Source organism: Lissotriton vulgaris, chromosome 1_1, assembly GCF_964263255.1.
Source record: "Lissotriton vulgaris chromosome 1_1, aLisVul1.2, whole genome shotgun sequence".
Lineage (NCBI taxonomy): Eukaryota > Metazoa > Chordata > Amphibia > Caudata > Salamandridae > Lissotriton > Lissotriton vulgaris.
Window position 1 is genome coordinate 1,982,335,049 of NC_141685.1, and position 12,048 is coordinate 1,982,347,096.

At 35.7% G+C, this 12,048-nt stretch overlaps 1 protein-coding gene across 2 annotated transcripts in view; it reads left to right on the plus strand.

Annotated features, from left to right (window-relative positions):
- CACNA2D1 (calcium voltage-gated channel auxiliary subunit alpha2delta 1) overlaps positions 1-10,409 on the plus strand; it is a 1,701,483-nt gene extending 1,691,074 nt beyond the window's left edge. Inside the window, exon 38 of one of the 2 annotated variants that reach the window (XM_086919803.1) lies at positions 3,951-10,409. In XM_086919803.1, coding sequence (XP_086775929.1) covers positions 3,951-4,067 — 117 coding nt within the window. In that variant the 3' untranslated portion in view covers positions 4,068-10,409. The remainder of the gene's footprint in view (positions 1-3,950) is intronic. The other variant, XM_086919796.1, reaches the window with a different exon arrangement.
- Positions 10,410-12,048: the final 1,639 nt, after the last annotated feature.

The window sequence follows — 12,048 nt, forward strand, 5'->3', positions numbered from 1 at the left end:
AGGTCCCCAGTCTGAGTAAGGAGAGCTAGGGAAGGTTTACTCTCTTGTCACTTCTTGTTCTGAGGGAGTTTGTGGAATGTAAATATGTGCAGCATTAGTTAATTCCACCATGAACTAGAAAATATTGAGGTATGTTTGAGACAGTGGTAACTTTCATCCTTATAGGATACTATATACATGGGTGAGGTCACCTATTGAAGTGTTGACCTAGAGACTTTTACAGAACAATAGCAGAGGAAATCTTTAATGCACCAAAGTTTGAGAGCTTGCCAGCCCAAGTCAATACTCATTTTCTTCATTCCATCTTTATTTTCTGGGAATATATTTTGCATGTTTATCATGATCTATCTCATACACTCTGTTGCTTATATTCTGCGAAGATCTCTTTTGTTAGAAAGGAGTTTCTAGCTGAAAGGAAATAAGAATTGAAATAACTATGGTAGTGTTGATTATGTCTAATATCTCAATACTTTTAAATTGTTTAGAAAAAATTGTATAAATTGAATTCAGAGTAGGCTGTGAATATCACTATTAAACCAAACATATGTTAGGCGGAACAAGATTGCAACCTCTTTTGTGTTCACAATATTTGCTACTGGAACATACAAAAGGACTATGGCTAAAAATACAATTTTGTAGTCTTTGTTTTCGCAGTCCTAGTTTTGCCACCAAATATTTGACTTCATTTTTTTTGTTCATCTAATTTTTGGATGTTCCATTTTCCTAATCTATTCAGATAGCTCTTGCTCTTGCTTATTTCATTGTAACAAACTTTTTAAAGTGATCATGAAAATGTATAAAGCATTTAGAAATACCACAACAGTTAGTCTTAAACAGAACACAATAAAACGCCATCTCCAATTTGTACAAAGAGAGAGTATTTTAATAAACAAAATCACACCAACACAACAAAAATCCAACAAGGGGCACCATAGATATGGATGTTTTAAAGTTTAAATAAAAACAGTACAAAAGAAACACAAAGCGCCAACTGGTCGCACTAAACCAGGACAAATGTAAGTTTTAAAGCCAACCGCACTCTTCGGATACGAAGACCAGCTTTGTCATGATCAAAGAATTACGTTTTCGTCCAGGAGTCATCAGCATCTATCAGATGCTGATCGGCGTCAGGTCCAGTGAACATTTTTACATTTGGAATCAGATTATTTTCTGGAAGACCGATTCTTTCAGCAGGGCTGTAGGTTGTATCTGGAGAGTGTTTATCGCCATTGGATGCCAGTTGGTGTTAGCTCGCTGAATCATATTTGCGGCTTGGAGAAGAATATAGCAGAAGTGTGTTGAAATCAGGCCCATCAGTGCGGCACACTTAGTGGGTTGACTTAGCAGGCTGGTCTGGGTCTTCTCTTGGTTCTCCAGACAAAACCCTGGATTCCTTTAAAAAGTTTCTAAGTCCAAGCTAGACTTAGGTATCAGGAGTTCACTCTGGCACCAACCAAGAGTTTCAGGACCTCATGAACAGCACTTGTGGGAGCAGGACTTACTCCACAGAAGCCACCACCAAGGTCCAGTGCAGGTTCACTTGAAGTGGTTATTCTGACTCCTTCAGAAAATTAGGATTCTTACAGCTTTATTGTTCCTGTAGCTTAACAAGAGGTAGCCAATTGATCCTTCAAGTCCACTTCTTTGTCCTGGTACAAGTGAGAGTAGGCCCAGCCCTTGGGATTCTCCTCACATGTCATATTAGCAGTGCAGTCCTTTTCAGTTTCACAGGTCCAATAGTGTTCTGAAGAAGGTGCCCAGGAGTACTACATTTATACCTGGCACTAGTTTATAGGTGGGAGTAACTCATGCCATCTCCCTGACCAATAGGAAAAAGTTCCCAGTGATAGCTTTCCCCTTTTTTTACAGCAGTTCCTGTGTGCCCTACTGCAAACAACGCACAGTGTGCCTCTCTACTAAAATCCAGTATGGCAGAACACTGCCTCCCTTGGGCAGAGATCCACTGCCCACCCTAGTACTGTGGCAATGGAAATGAGCAATCCCTCCTCTATGGTCTAGGGCAGCACCTCTGCTACTCGTAGTGGTGCTTGGCTGGCTAGAAGGCCAATAGAGGGAACAGGATGAGGTGTAAGCTACATCTGCCTGTGATAGTGCAGGCATCCTGTGAACATATGTAAGGGACTGGGCAAAGCCCCAAGGCCATCCTGCAGGAAAAGGCCAACTTCTTCCCACACCCAAGGCTTTTGTCCCAGCTCTGTGAGCCAATAAACACCTTATCAAGGAGCTATTCAGCTCCTGGGTGACAGTTGGAAGCTCAGAAAAAAGGCTTCTAGACGCTTTAGGCAGGATAAAGACAAGTTTTAAAAAGTACATTTTGTAAAATATGTGTTACAAATCCAATTTTACCAATGAATTGCATCTGTAATATATATTTCAAAAAGCTCCTTGGTGGAGATAACTTTAGTAACTTTAATAAAGTATCCTAATGCCTTCCTGAAGAACAGCTAACCCTGCTGCAACCTTTAGCTTTTTCACTGTAAAGACATGTTTAACATTCAAGTTTTACATGTCCTACTTTTTAATATCATACACCCTTATGGTCATTTAAGTTCCACTTATGCATGTCTAATAATATGTGAGAGCAGGGTTTGGCCAGTCAAAAAGGCTTATTTTGTCAGATCAGATTTGCAGCTTAAACCTGCACAACCAAGTTACTGGTTATAGGCCTGCAATTATATTTTGCTTTGTGACTTCAGTGAAACTACAATATGTGCTGTAGTCCACTAGTGACATTTAACTTACAAGTCCTAGATACACTTGGTCCAATATATTAGGGAGTTGGAGGTAGTGCTAATTTGGAGCCTAGCTAATTTCAACAAGTTTTAGGCATCAGAGCTTATGCCCGGAGGCCTAATTAGCAGAGTTTCAGTACAGTGAATTTTAAAAAACAGCAGTCGAAACAAAATTGGGTAAACTTGCAAAAATTGTTATTTTCCTACATTTGTCAATACTTATCTTTTATGGAACAAGATGTGTTACCAAGGTAATCATTAGAAGTAATGCACATGTCCTGATAAAGTGTTATTGCCTTGATTATCCTTTCTATCTACACTGTCAAATTCACTTTCCCATGAATACTGAACTGAAAAGAAATGTATGTGCAGTCTCTCTACAGTGACTGCACTGCAATAAAGCTTTAGTGTATTCCTGTAGCAACAGGATACATGTATATTTACATTTCGATGTTGCTCTCTCTCTCAAGTATGGTGTTGAACAGCAATGATACTGTAACAAATACCCTGTTTAAGTAATCTAAAAATAATTGTAGTATAAAAGTACTTTCAATGATTTTTCATATTTTTCAGAATCATGCATGTGTATTGAAATCTAATTGCTCTGACAGGTTTTCATAATATTTATCGATTGGTTAGAATATAAGGTTGCAGGTAGAGGAAGCACACACAACTCATCTTAATGTAGAAGAACAACAACAGGCCACTTAAATATCTTTTTACTATTGCAATATTCTTTTAGGTGCTTAACCAGCATTCTTTCATCTGGAAACTACTGAGTAACAGACATGTGTTATTTATTTTTTGAGTTTAAAATCTGATCTCTTTTAGGAAATGCTAGTATTCATTAACATAGTTCCAAATTTCACATTGTTTACTTTGCATCTTAAAAATACAAAGGTTAAAACATTGGTGATAACAGTTTTTTCAATTTTAGGATTGTGTTTTATCTGCTCCTGTCTTAAGATTATCTCCTTAATGTTCTTCCAAACTGTGTTCTCTATATACACTTACAATTGGAATCAAATAGTTTAAGGAGAGACCATCATTATCTAACCACTATACAACATGCTTTCATGCTCAGTAGGAGGATGAACACCATAATAATTGTTAAAAAAACATGTGATAGCTAAATATATCCTACATCCAGCAGCTAAAATGTTGTTGTTAATCAGTTGTTGTTTTTTTCATCAACAGGAAGATGACACTGACTGTGGAGGGGTCTCTGGTCTAAACCCATCTTGGTGGTCTGTGATAGGAATCCAACTAGTCCTACTTTGGCTCTTATCTGGCAGCAGACTTTGTCCATTATGACCTTGAAAATACCAAAATTTGCATAGCTCTTCTCAAGACCTTGCCAAAATTTTTGTGCTGGATGATTGAATGAAGGGCCAGTAGGTTAAGACTGTAGCTGAATGATACTGCCCACAATGTGATATGACTGGACGAAAAACTCGAAAAGGTTCCGACTGCGGCGGCATGCTAGATGGACAGACACTCTAAAGACAACTTTTGTGAATGCTGCATAATCTAAAGTATGCCATCAGAACACAATATTATGTTTACTTCAATTAATATTTTGAGATAATTGTGTTGCATCTTCAACTAATTCATGTAAAAGGGCTCCCCTTATGATGGCCTCTGTATGATTTGTCTTATTTATTTTGAATTTAAGATTTGGTTGTGGGTATACCACATTCTTTTATGTGTCCATTAGTAGAAACTGCATTATGTGAGATTAGTCGCACTGCATCAAATAGTTTTCATGCTTTAAATGTGGTGGTATATTGAAAAATGCAGACTACTTCAGTTTGTCAAAAATATCAAATTTGTGATCAAGTGTAAATATTGGCTAGTCTGCTACAGAACTTCACCATGACTAAAATGCCTTATGATCAGTGGCTTAATCAGCCAAATGAAATTAAACGGGTGGCCAGGCAGGTTTCTGCAGCTCCTGTCTAATCAAAAAACATGATCAGAAAAAATTGTATTTATACTTTATAGGTGCTTGAGTGATTACTGATTTAAGGAACTTACACTCTGAATGAAAGTTAGTTCCTTTGTAAAGATCTGTCTGACCTGATGCCACCCCAATCACTGCAGTGTGGTTACATGCGGTAATGCTAGCCAAATCTTTGAAGAATATGTGAATAAAAATAAAATGTATTTTTGTGGCTATATGACTTGACTTACCAAGAGTATTTTGCATGCTGCTGCTGCTATTTTCTCTTTTTAAAAGTGTGTTCTGTTGATTTGACTGTAGAGTATAGTATATCCGTATGTTATCTGGGTGAAGCTTTCGTTGTGTGCAGAAACAAAGAGTTGCAAAATGATGCAATTCAATCAGCTTATCTTGTTAAACAATGCTCTGAATATACTGTGCAATTTAAAGCCCACAAATAGTTGGCTTCCCCTATTTTCATGTTGAAAAGGACTATTATGAAAATGTTATTTTTACAATTTAGCCTTGTCTCAGCTGAATGCTTGTGTGTGCAGTTATTTTAAGATTATAAAATTATATACAATCCAATGAATTAAAATAATGTTGGAAGGAATACATTCTCAAATGAGAGACTTAACAAGTGGAGCAATGTATTTCAAAATTAAAAGAAACCCTTTTACAATAGACCGATGATTTTGTTGCTGCTAGAAAATATAAAATTACTAAATTTGCTAAATTTTCAGTTTGTTTCCTCCTTTAAAAAGACAAATAAGGGCCTTTGTGAAGATTTATGAATGCATGTTGACACTGTATAGTGAAATAAATGTTGTTTGTAATCAAACTAGTGCAATAGAATACATTGGAGTGCATAATAGTCCAAGAAAAACAATGGGTCTTTTCGTTCATAAAGATTGGTAAATAAAAATGGCAGTATTACTGAGAACCAAAACCTACATTTATAAAACTTTGGCTATAACCTTTTTTCTTTCAAGCAGCTCCAATATGCAAATGCTTATATGGTAGCATATTGTTCACTAGTTGTTTGCAACATGTAAAATCTTGATATGTACACAACAATGGGTATGCATGGCTGTAACATGAAATTATAGTGAAAACAATGGCATGGTGGCCTAGATAATCTGTGTAACTGTATCTACTGACTGCCAACAAACATGCTTTTTTAACCCATGGTTAAATTTGTACAGCTTTTCCAAAATAGGGGTACAAATGCATGGGTAAAAAAGAAACTCAGTTGTGGGTTCTATTACTCTGTATTGTCATCTGTCTCAACTGCCTTTAAGTATATGTGGTAATCTTAGAAACTATAAATTTAACACTACCATGTGATGGTACATTAGATTGGTTTGGGTGATGAAGATCTTTAACTGCACAAGTATGTATATACTTGCAATTCAGTTCTGAGTATCCCATTCTAATTGTGCTGTGCAGTCAACATAATATAAGCCTCTCTAGGCACTTATGCATTATCTACCTCTCCCTATATCCCCCACTATATTAGTAAGTATATTTCCTCAATTATTTTGTGCAAACATGCTTCAATTGCATTACATATAATCCGAGTGGTAATCGCACTAGAGGTATCCCAATTGGTTAAATGGCATTACCTTGGTGTGTGGAGATGTGGGACTGAATATCCATAAAACAAGTATGTGTCCCAAATCTAGCCTTAAACTGGCTCCTTTCGTAAAGTGCAATAGGCCCCTTTTGGGTGTCCGACTTCAGAAATCATAGCCTCATCCATAAGTAGTAGATGATGCTTGGCTTCTGTTCTTTTTTCATGGTCATGTGCTCACTGGCTGTACAATGGCAGATCAGACAGTACAGCTAGCCTTGTTTCTCATCATACACATGAGATCCAATAAGGATCTTAACAATATGTAGCTAATGACGTTTCTTTGCTTCATACTACTGTGAATAGTGTAAATGATCCTGTATTTCGCATATGTTTCATACTAGATCAAACATATTTCTGACTGAATTTTTAACATATCGTTAAATGAAATAATTTTGTTGTAATTATTTATTAAAATGATAGGTTTAGAAAGTTAATCTATTATGGCAAAGTAGTTCACCTTGCCTAAGCAAAAAAATGAAAAGCAAACAATTTCTCACAAATGGTGCAAGAGTGTTTTCATTAAATGTATAGTACACTATTAAATACTTATGACCAATTGACAGTAAAGGCTTACAACCCATTGACTCTTGTAGTGCACAAACAATTGGATTTTTATAGCAGTCATTTTTAAATAGTTGTACACTTCTGTCTGCTCTTCCTAGTACTGATGGGAAACCCGTAGATGGCAACCAGTGCCTGGTTCCTCAATACCCAATATTTTTGTTGACTAAACAACAATGTTACTGTATACTTACATATCTTGTTTACTGGTAAACCTTTTACCCCTTATACTTGTCTCACACATATGTTATAAGCAACCTCCCTCCTCTTAGTCCTTTCCTATGGATCGTGATATCACTTGTGATTTTAATTCAATTTAACATCCCTAGGTAATTTTACCTCTAACCCTTTCCACTTTTCTCTTCTGTCCAAAATGAGGCTGTTCTACAATACCTGTCTCTCTACTACCTAAATAATACATAAACAAAGTAAAACATAGCTTACTCATTCAGAATATAACATGTGTTTAATGATTTTCATTCTGTGCTCCTCCTTTTAAGTGTTTCTTTTGAAAGCAGCCCGCTCTTCCAGTCAATGTCCTTTTGTTTTACTCTGTTTTCATTTCATCATGATTTCCTTTTCATCTATTACGCACCACATCATTTAATTTTTCAAGTTCTAAATCCTCTCATAAAAATGTAATGTCCACATTTCTTTTTAACACAAGAAGTTTATAAACTCAACATCCAGTTGCTGCCATTGAATCCATCAGATGATTATCATGTCTTGAATGTGACATGAATGAGAATGTTACTTTGAGCTGCCTAGCAGACAGATTTAACCAATTTAAAACACCTGGCCCAAACTCTATTTCATGCTATGTGTCTTTAGCGAAAGACCCTTACTGTGCAAGCTTTACTTTGTGCGATATTGTATTCTGGAATAGTTCCTCTTCCAAATCCTCTCATTCTATAAGTTATTCTAAGTGCCTTTTGTTGGGGCTGGTATTAAAACAGTTCTATAGAATACAATGATTCACTCATTTTTAAAGACAAACAAACTGCTTGCTTTTCATTTACCTTTGTTTTGGCAAATACCTTTTTTTCAAATTTGTTCTTATTGACCATGGGGGAATACTCTAATTTGTTCTCCTGATAGAAAAAAAAAACCTTTTGTGGAAAAACAATTTAAAATAAAGAAAAATATTTAATAATGTACCATGTTATTATAACATGTTATTGAGTGCTATTTGAGACAAAATATTGGAACCCATAATGACCACCTTTGATAACAAATAATATTTAATGTCCATGCTCTCACATAATACAATTTTACTTGTACACTCTATGGGATGTATCATGAAGAGCTACATTGGCAGAGCACTGAGCAGTGACCAGTTTTTTTGCATTTGAGGTATATGAAATGAATACATATAGCTTGGAAGTTCTACAAAGTAATTCATGAAATGCAGAAGTCGGAAATAGGGTATTGACCCGCCTATTACTGACTTTTGGTGTCTAAAGTTCAACCCAAACCCAGAGAATTTCCAAGTTATATGTGTGAACTTGAAATATCTCAAATGCAAGAAAACAGTCACACAGCTCTGCGGTGAGCCAGCACAGTTCTTCAGGATATGACACCACAACATATATTTGTAGGGAAGAAACAAAAAATAATCTTGTAAAGGTTATTCATTTTATTAAAGCAAGGACATAGAAAGCGTTCTTACACAATCTGGTTAACAGTCAATTAGCTAGAAGTTGCAACAATGAACAACTGTTCCCCAGGATCTCTGGTTTAGTGTACAGAAATGAAGCTATCTACTCTAGTCCTTTCAAATTGACCATTGTTTCCTGCAGTAAAGATATTTGTAGATTCCATGAGGTATACATGTACAAATCAAATTATAATGTGTGGCTCACTTTTGTAGAAAATTGATATATGTATTTCTCATTTTCCAATTTCTTGCTGTGCTAAAAATATTCATGAATTTCTTGTCACTGCAGTGATCTAACAAGTGAAGCACATAAGGGTGCTTAATATCTATTTTGTATGAATGTAATACTGTGTTCCTGTTTCATTTTAACAACCAGCATTACTGCCAAAACCGAAAAAGTGGTCCACATTTGTATAGTTCTTTAGCATGTCATTTTTTGCAGGTCTCACTGAACATCTATTCTGTCTTATATGTTTAATATTTAGATATGAATGTTTTCAGGTTCTTAATGTGTTTGTGCTTAACTGGACAAATACAGTGTTGCCTCCATGTGTAAGGTTTCCTACAATCTTTCCTTTTCTTTGCATTGCAACTGGCCTTAATGGGTTGAAAGAAGCAGTATCCCTTTTAAGTGGCCTTGATAACCTAGGGGTTACATTTGCCTGATAGTTCTCAAATTTCTTTTAACTAACCATCTACCATTCTCCCTGACTACATTGACAGCTTTGTAGTATCATATTATTCAAAATAGACTTGTACTAACATTAGTGGAAAGTTCATTAGCTAAAGAGCATAGAAGGTTTTAGGAGAGTGGGGTGAACCATGTATGTGGATGAGCTCTTAATTACACAGGAGCCCACTGCTCAATAGTCAGACAAATACTAAATTATAGCCTGCAATTGTTTTCGATAATTTTTAGTTAATACAATCTAGATTCATCCTCTCGTGGGATAAGAGGAAACAAATACATTTTAATCATTCTAGCTGAAGTAAAAAAATGGAAACTTGAGTCCAAATGAGTTTTTGATGTCAAACCAACTGTTTACAGTTAAGGCATACCATGGAAAGAATTGAAACATGAACCTATTCTTTGATATCCTAATCACACGTATCTCAATCTCCCTCTTCTAAAATAAATAGTCAACAGACCTCCCTTTTTTACTTTTAGTATTTAACCATCTGTTGTGCTACGCATTGTTATAAGATAATTTTACAGAATAGTTGGCTTATGTATGTACAAAAATAAACCTTATTTTTGTCTCCTATAAAAATGTTTATATTATTATTGTCATATTGTTATATAATATATAATGGTGAATACACTGATTAGATTATGAATGTATACTTTCCAAAGGAATGCCCCAGGTTCTAGACAATGGGTATTCAGGATTATGAGGACATTTTTACAGCATGGAAGCAAACATTTTCCTCCGTCATCAGCCATGGGATATGCATTACTGTTAATTGAAGCTAGGAATCTCTTAACGTAAACAATATCTCACTAGGCTCACATAAGCAAAAGGGATACTGTTTTGTGTAGATGCCTTCTAAATTTCTGATCTAACCTGCAAAAATGTATTTTAGCTTGGGAGTGCTGGGCTCACAAGCCAGAGCAATTTCGGAAGGATAGCTCAGTGTTTTCACGCAGAAGTTCCACCAATAGGATAATGGCTAATGGGTCTTTATTTCCCTTTTATTGTATTTGCGTGAAACTTTTATTGATCTCAAGAAGCCTGAAAAAGTTTTTTGTAAAAATTTATAAAATATGCTATTAAAATGTTTATAATTGTAGAAAAATGTTGTGATTTCATGTGCAAAAACAGTATATTCAGAATAAAGGTTTATCATTGAAATCTAAAACCAGTGATTGCATTCTTTACGAAAGTTTGTGTGGTTCAACTAAAATATTTTATCAGTAGCATGTTTGCATTAGCTCTTATTAAACTGTTTCGAAGCAACAGCTGTTAATGATGTTTTTTTACAAAATAATACTAACTGACACTTTGCAAATACATTGCTTTTTTGCTAAACTACTGTCGGGGAAATTATAGAACATTTAGGGCTAGATGTATCAGGATACCCTTTAGCGAATCTCAAATAGCGATTTTTAAGGAATAGCTATTTGAGATTTTCAAAATGGTATGTATGTAGAAATTTGCAGCAATTTCTTAAAATTCCTTAATTGCGATTAGCAAATTGCTAATCGCAATTAAGGAATCATTTCCCATTAATTTCTATGGGCCAGGAGGCCCATAGGAAGGAATGGGAAATTATTCTCAATTTGCGATTCGCAATTAGCTAATCGCAAATTGAGAATAATTTCAAGGGTGCAAGGGTGTCTTAAGGACACCCTGCTTCACCCCAGAAATTGACATGTGTGCGCATATGGCGTACATACCTGCCCTAAAGGCATGTATGAGCGTCACATGCCACCTTCACGAATTGCAAAAAGTGCATTTGTAAAAGAAATCGCAAATTACCTCCAACTACAAGTTGGTGGTAATTTGCGATTTCTTAAGGGAAAATCGCTAATTGGAAATGCTTAATGTATAGCATTTAAGGAATCGCAATTTGCGATTCCTTAAATGCTGAGGCAAAGTTAAAGAATCGCAACATTTGTGATTCCTTAAATTTGCAATGCGAATTTTTCATACATCTCATTTCCTGTTTTTTTTGTCGCAAACGCTGCTATTTTGCAATTCGCTGCGTTAGCGACAAAAAAACGCTTGATACATTTAGCCTTTAGACAGCAGTTCAGACCATCATCCTAGACCCATGATAGTCAATTGTTTGACACTTACTGTTGAGTCCAATTTTGCACACTGTGGATAGTATCCTTAAAAAGACTAAAGAAAGCGAATGAGGGAGCCATATCATCAGATATATCCTGTAGAACATGTTCTAATGTGGAACAGTTTGCGCCAAGACAATACCTTCTTTAATAGAGGGAGAATTTTTATTCCTCATTGATATATGGTAACGTCCACGGTAGTTGAACATTATTTTGGCTGTCCGAATCATGAATAGGTTTTTGCCATGTTAATTCTGTCAAAAGTGAAAGATATCTCAAATGTCGATACATTTTATTGAACTAATCCAAGAATTAATTTTAACGTCATGAACATGCTTTCTATAGCTACTTCACAGCTATCATTATTATAATAGGTGCAGTGGCTGTGGGGCGTAGGTGTCTCAGAGGTGCATTCTGCTGCAGTTGCAGCTGTTTGTCACTATCCAGCTGAATGTCATACAGGTTATTTTCCTTCCTTGCATCAGGGAAAATAGCACCCCTGCTAAACCACTTCTCTATAACCACAAAAAACATTTCCAAAAATATTAACATTTACAAGCTTAAGTGCATGTATTTTGCATCCTTGAGACACGCTATTCATAACCATAAAAATGTGCAACAATATACTTTGAGGTTGGAGGAAAAATAGAGAACAACATTGATATTGTATCCGGATTTACTACACATTTGCATAGGCGCTTACATGGA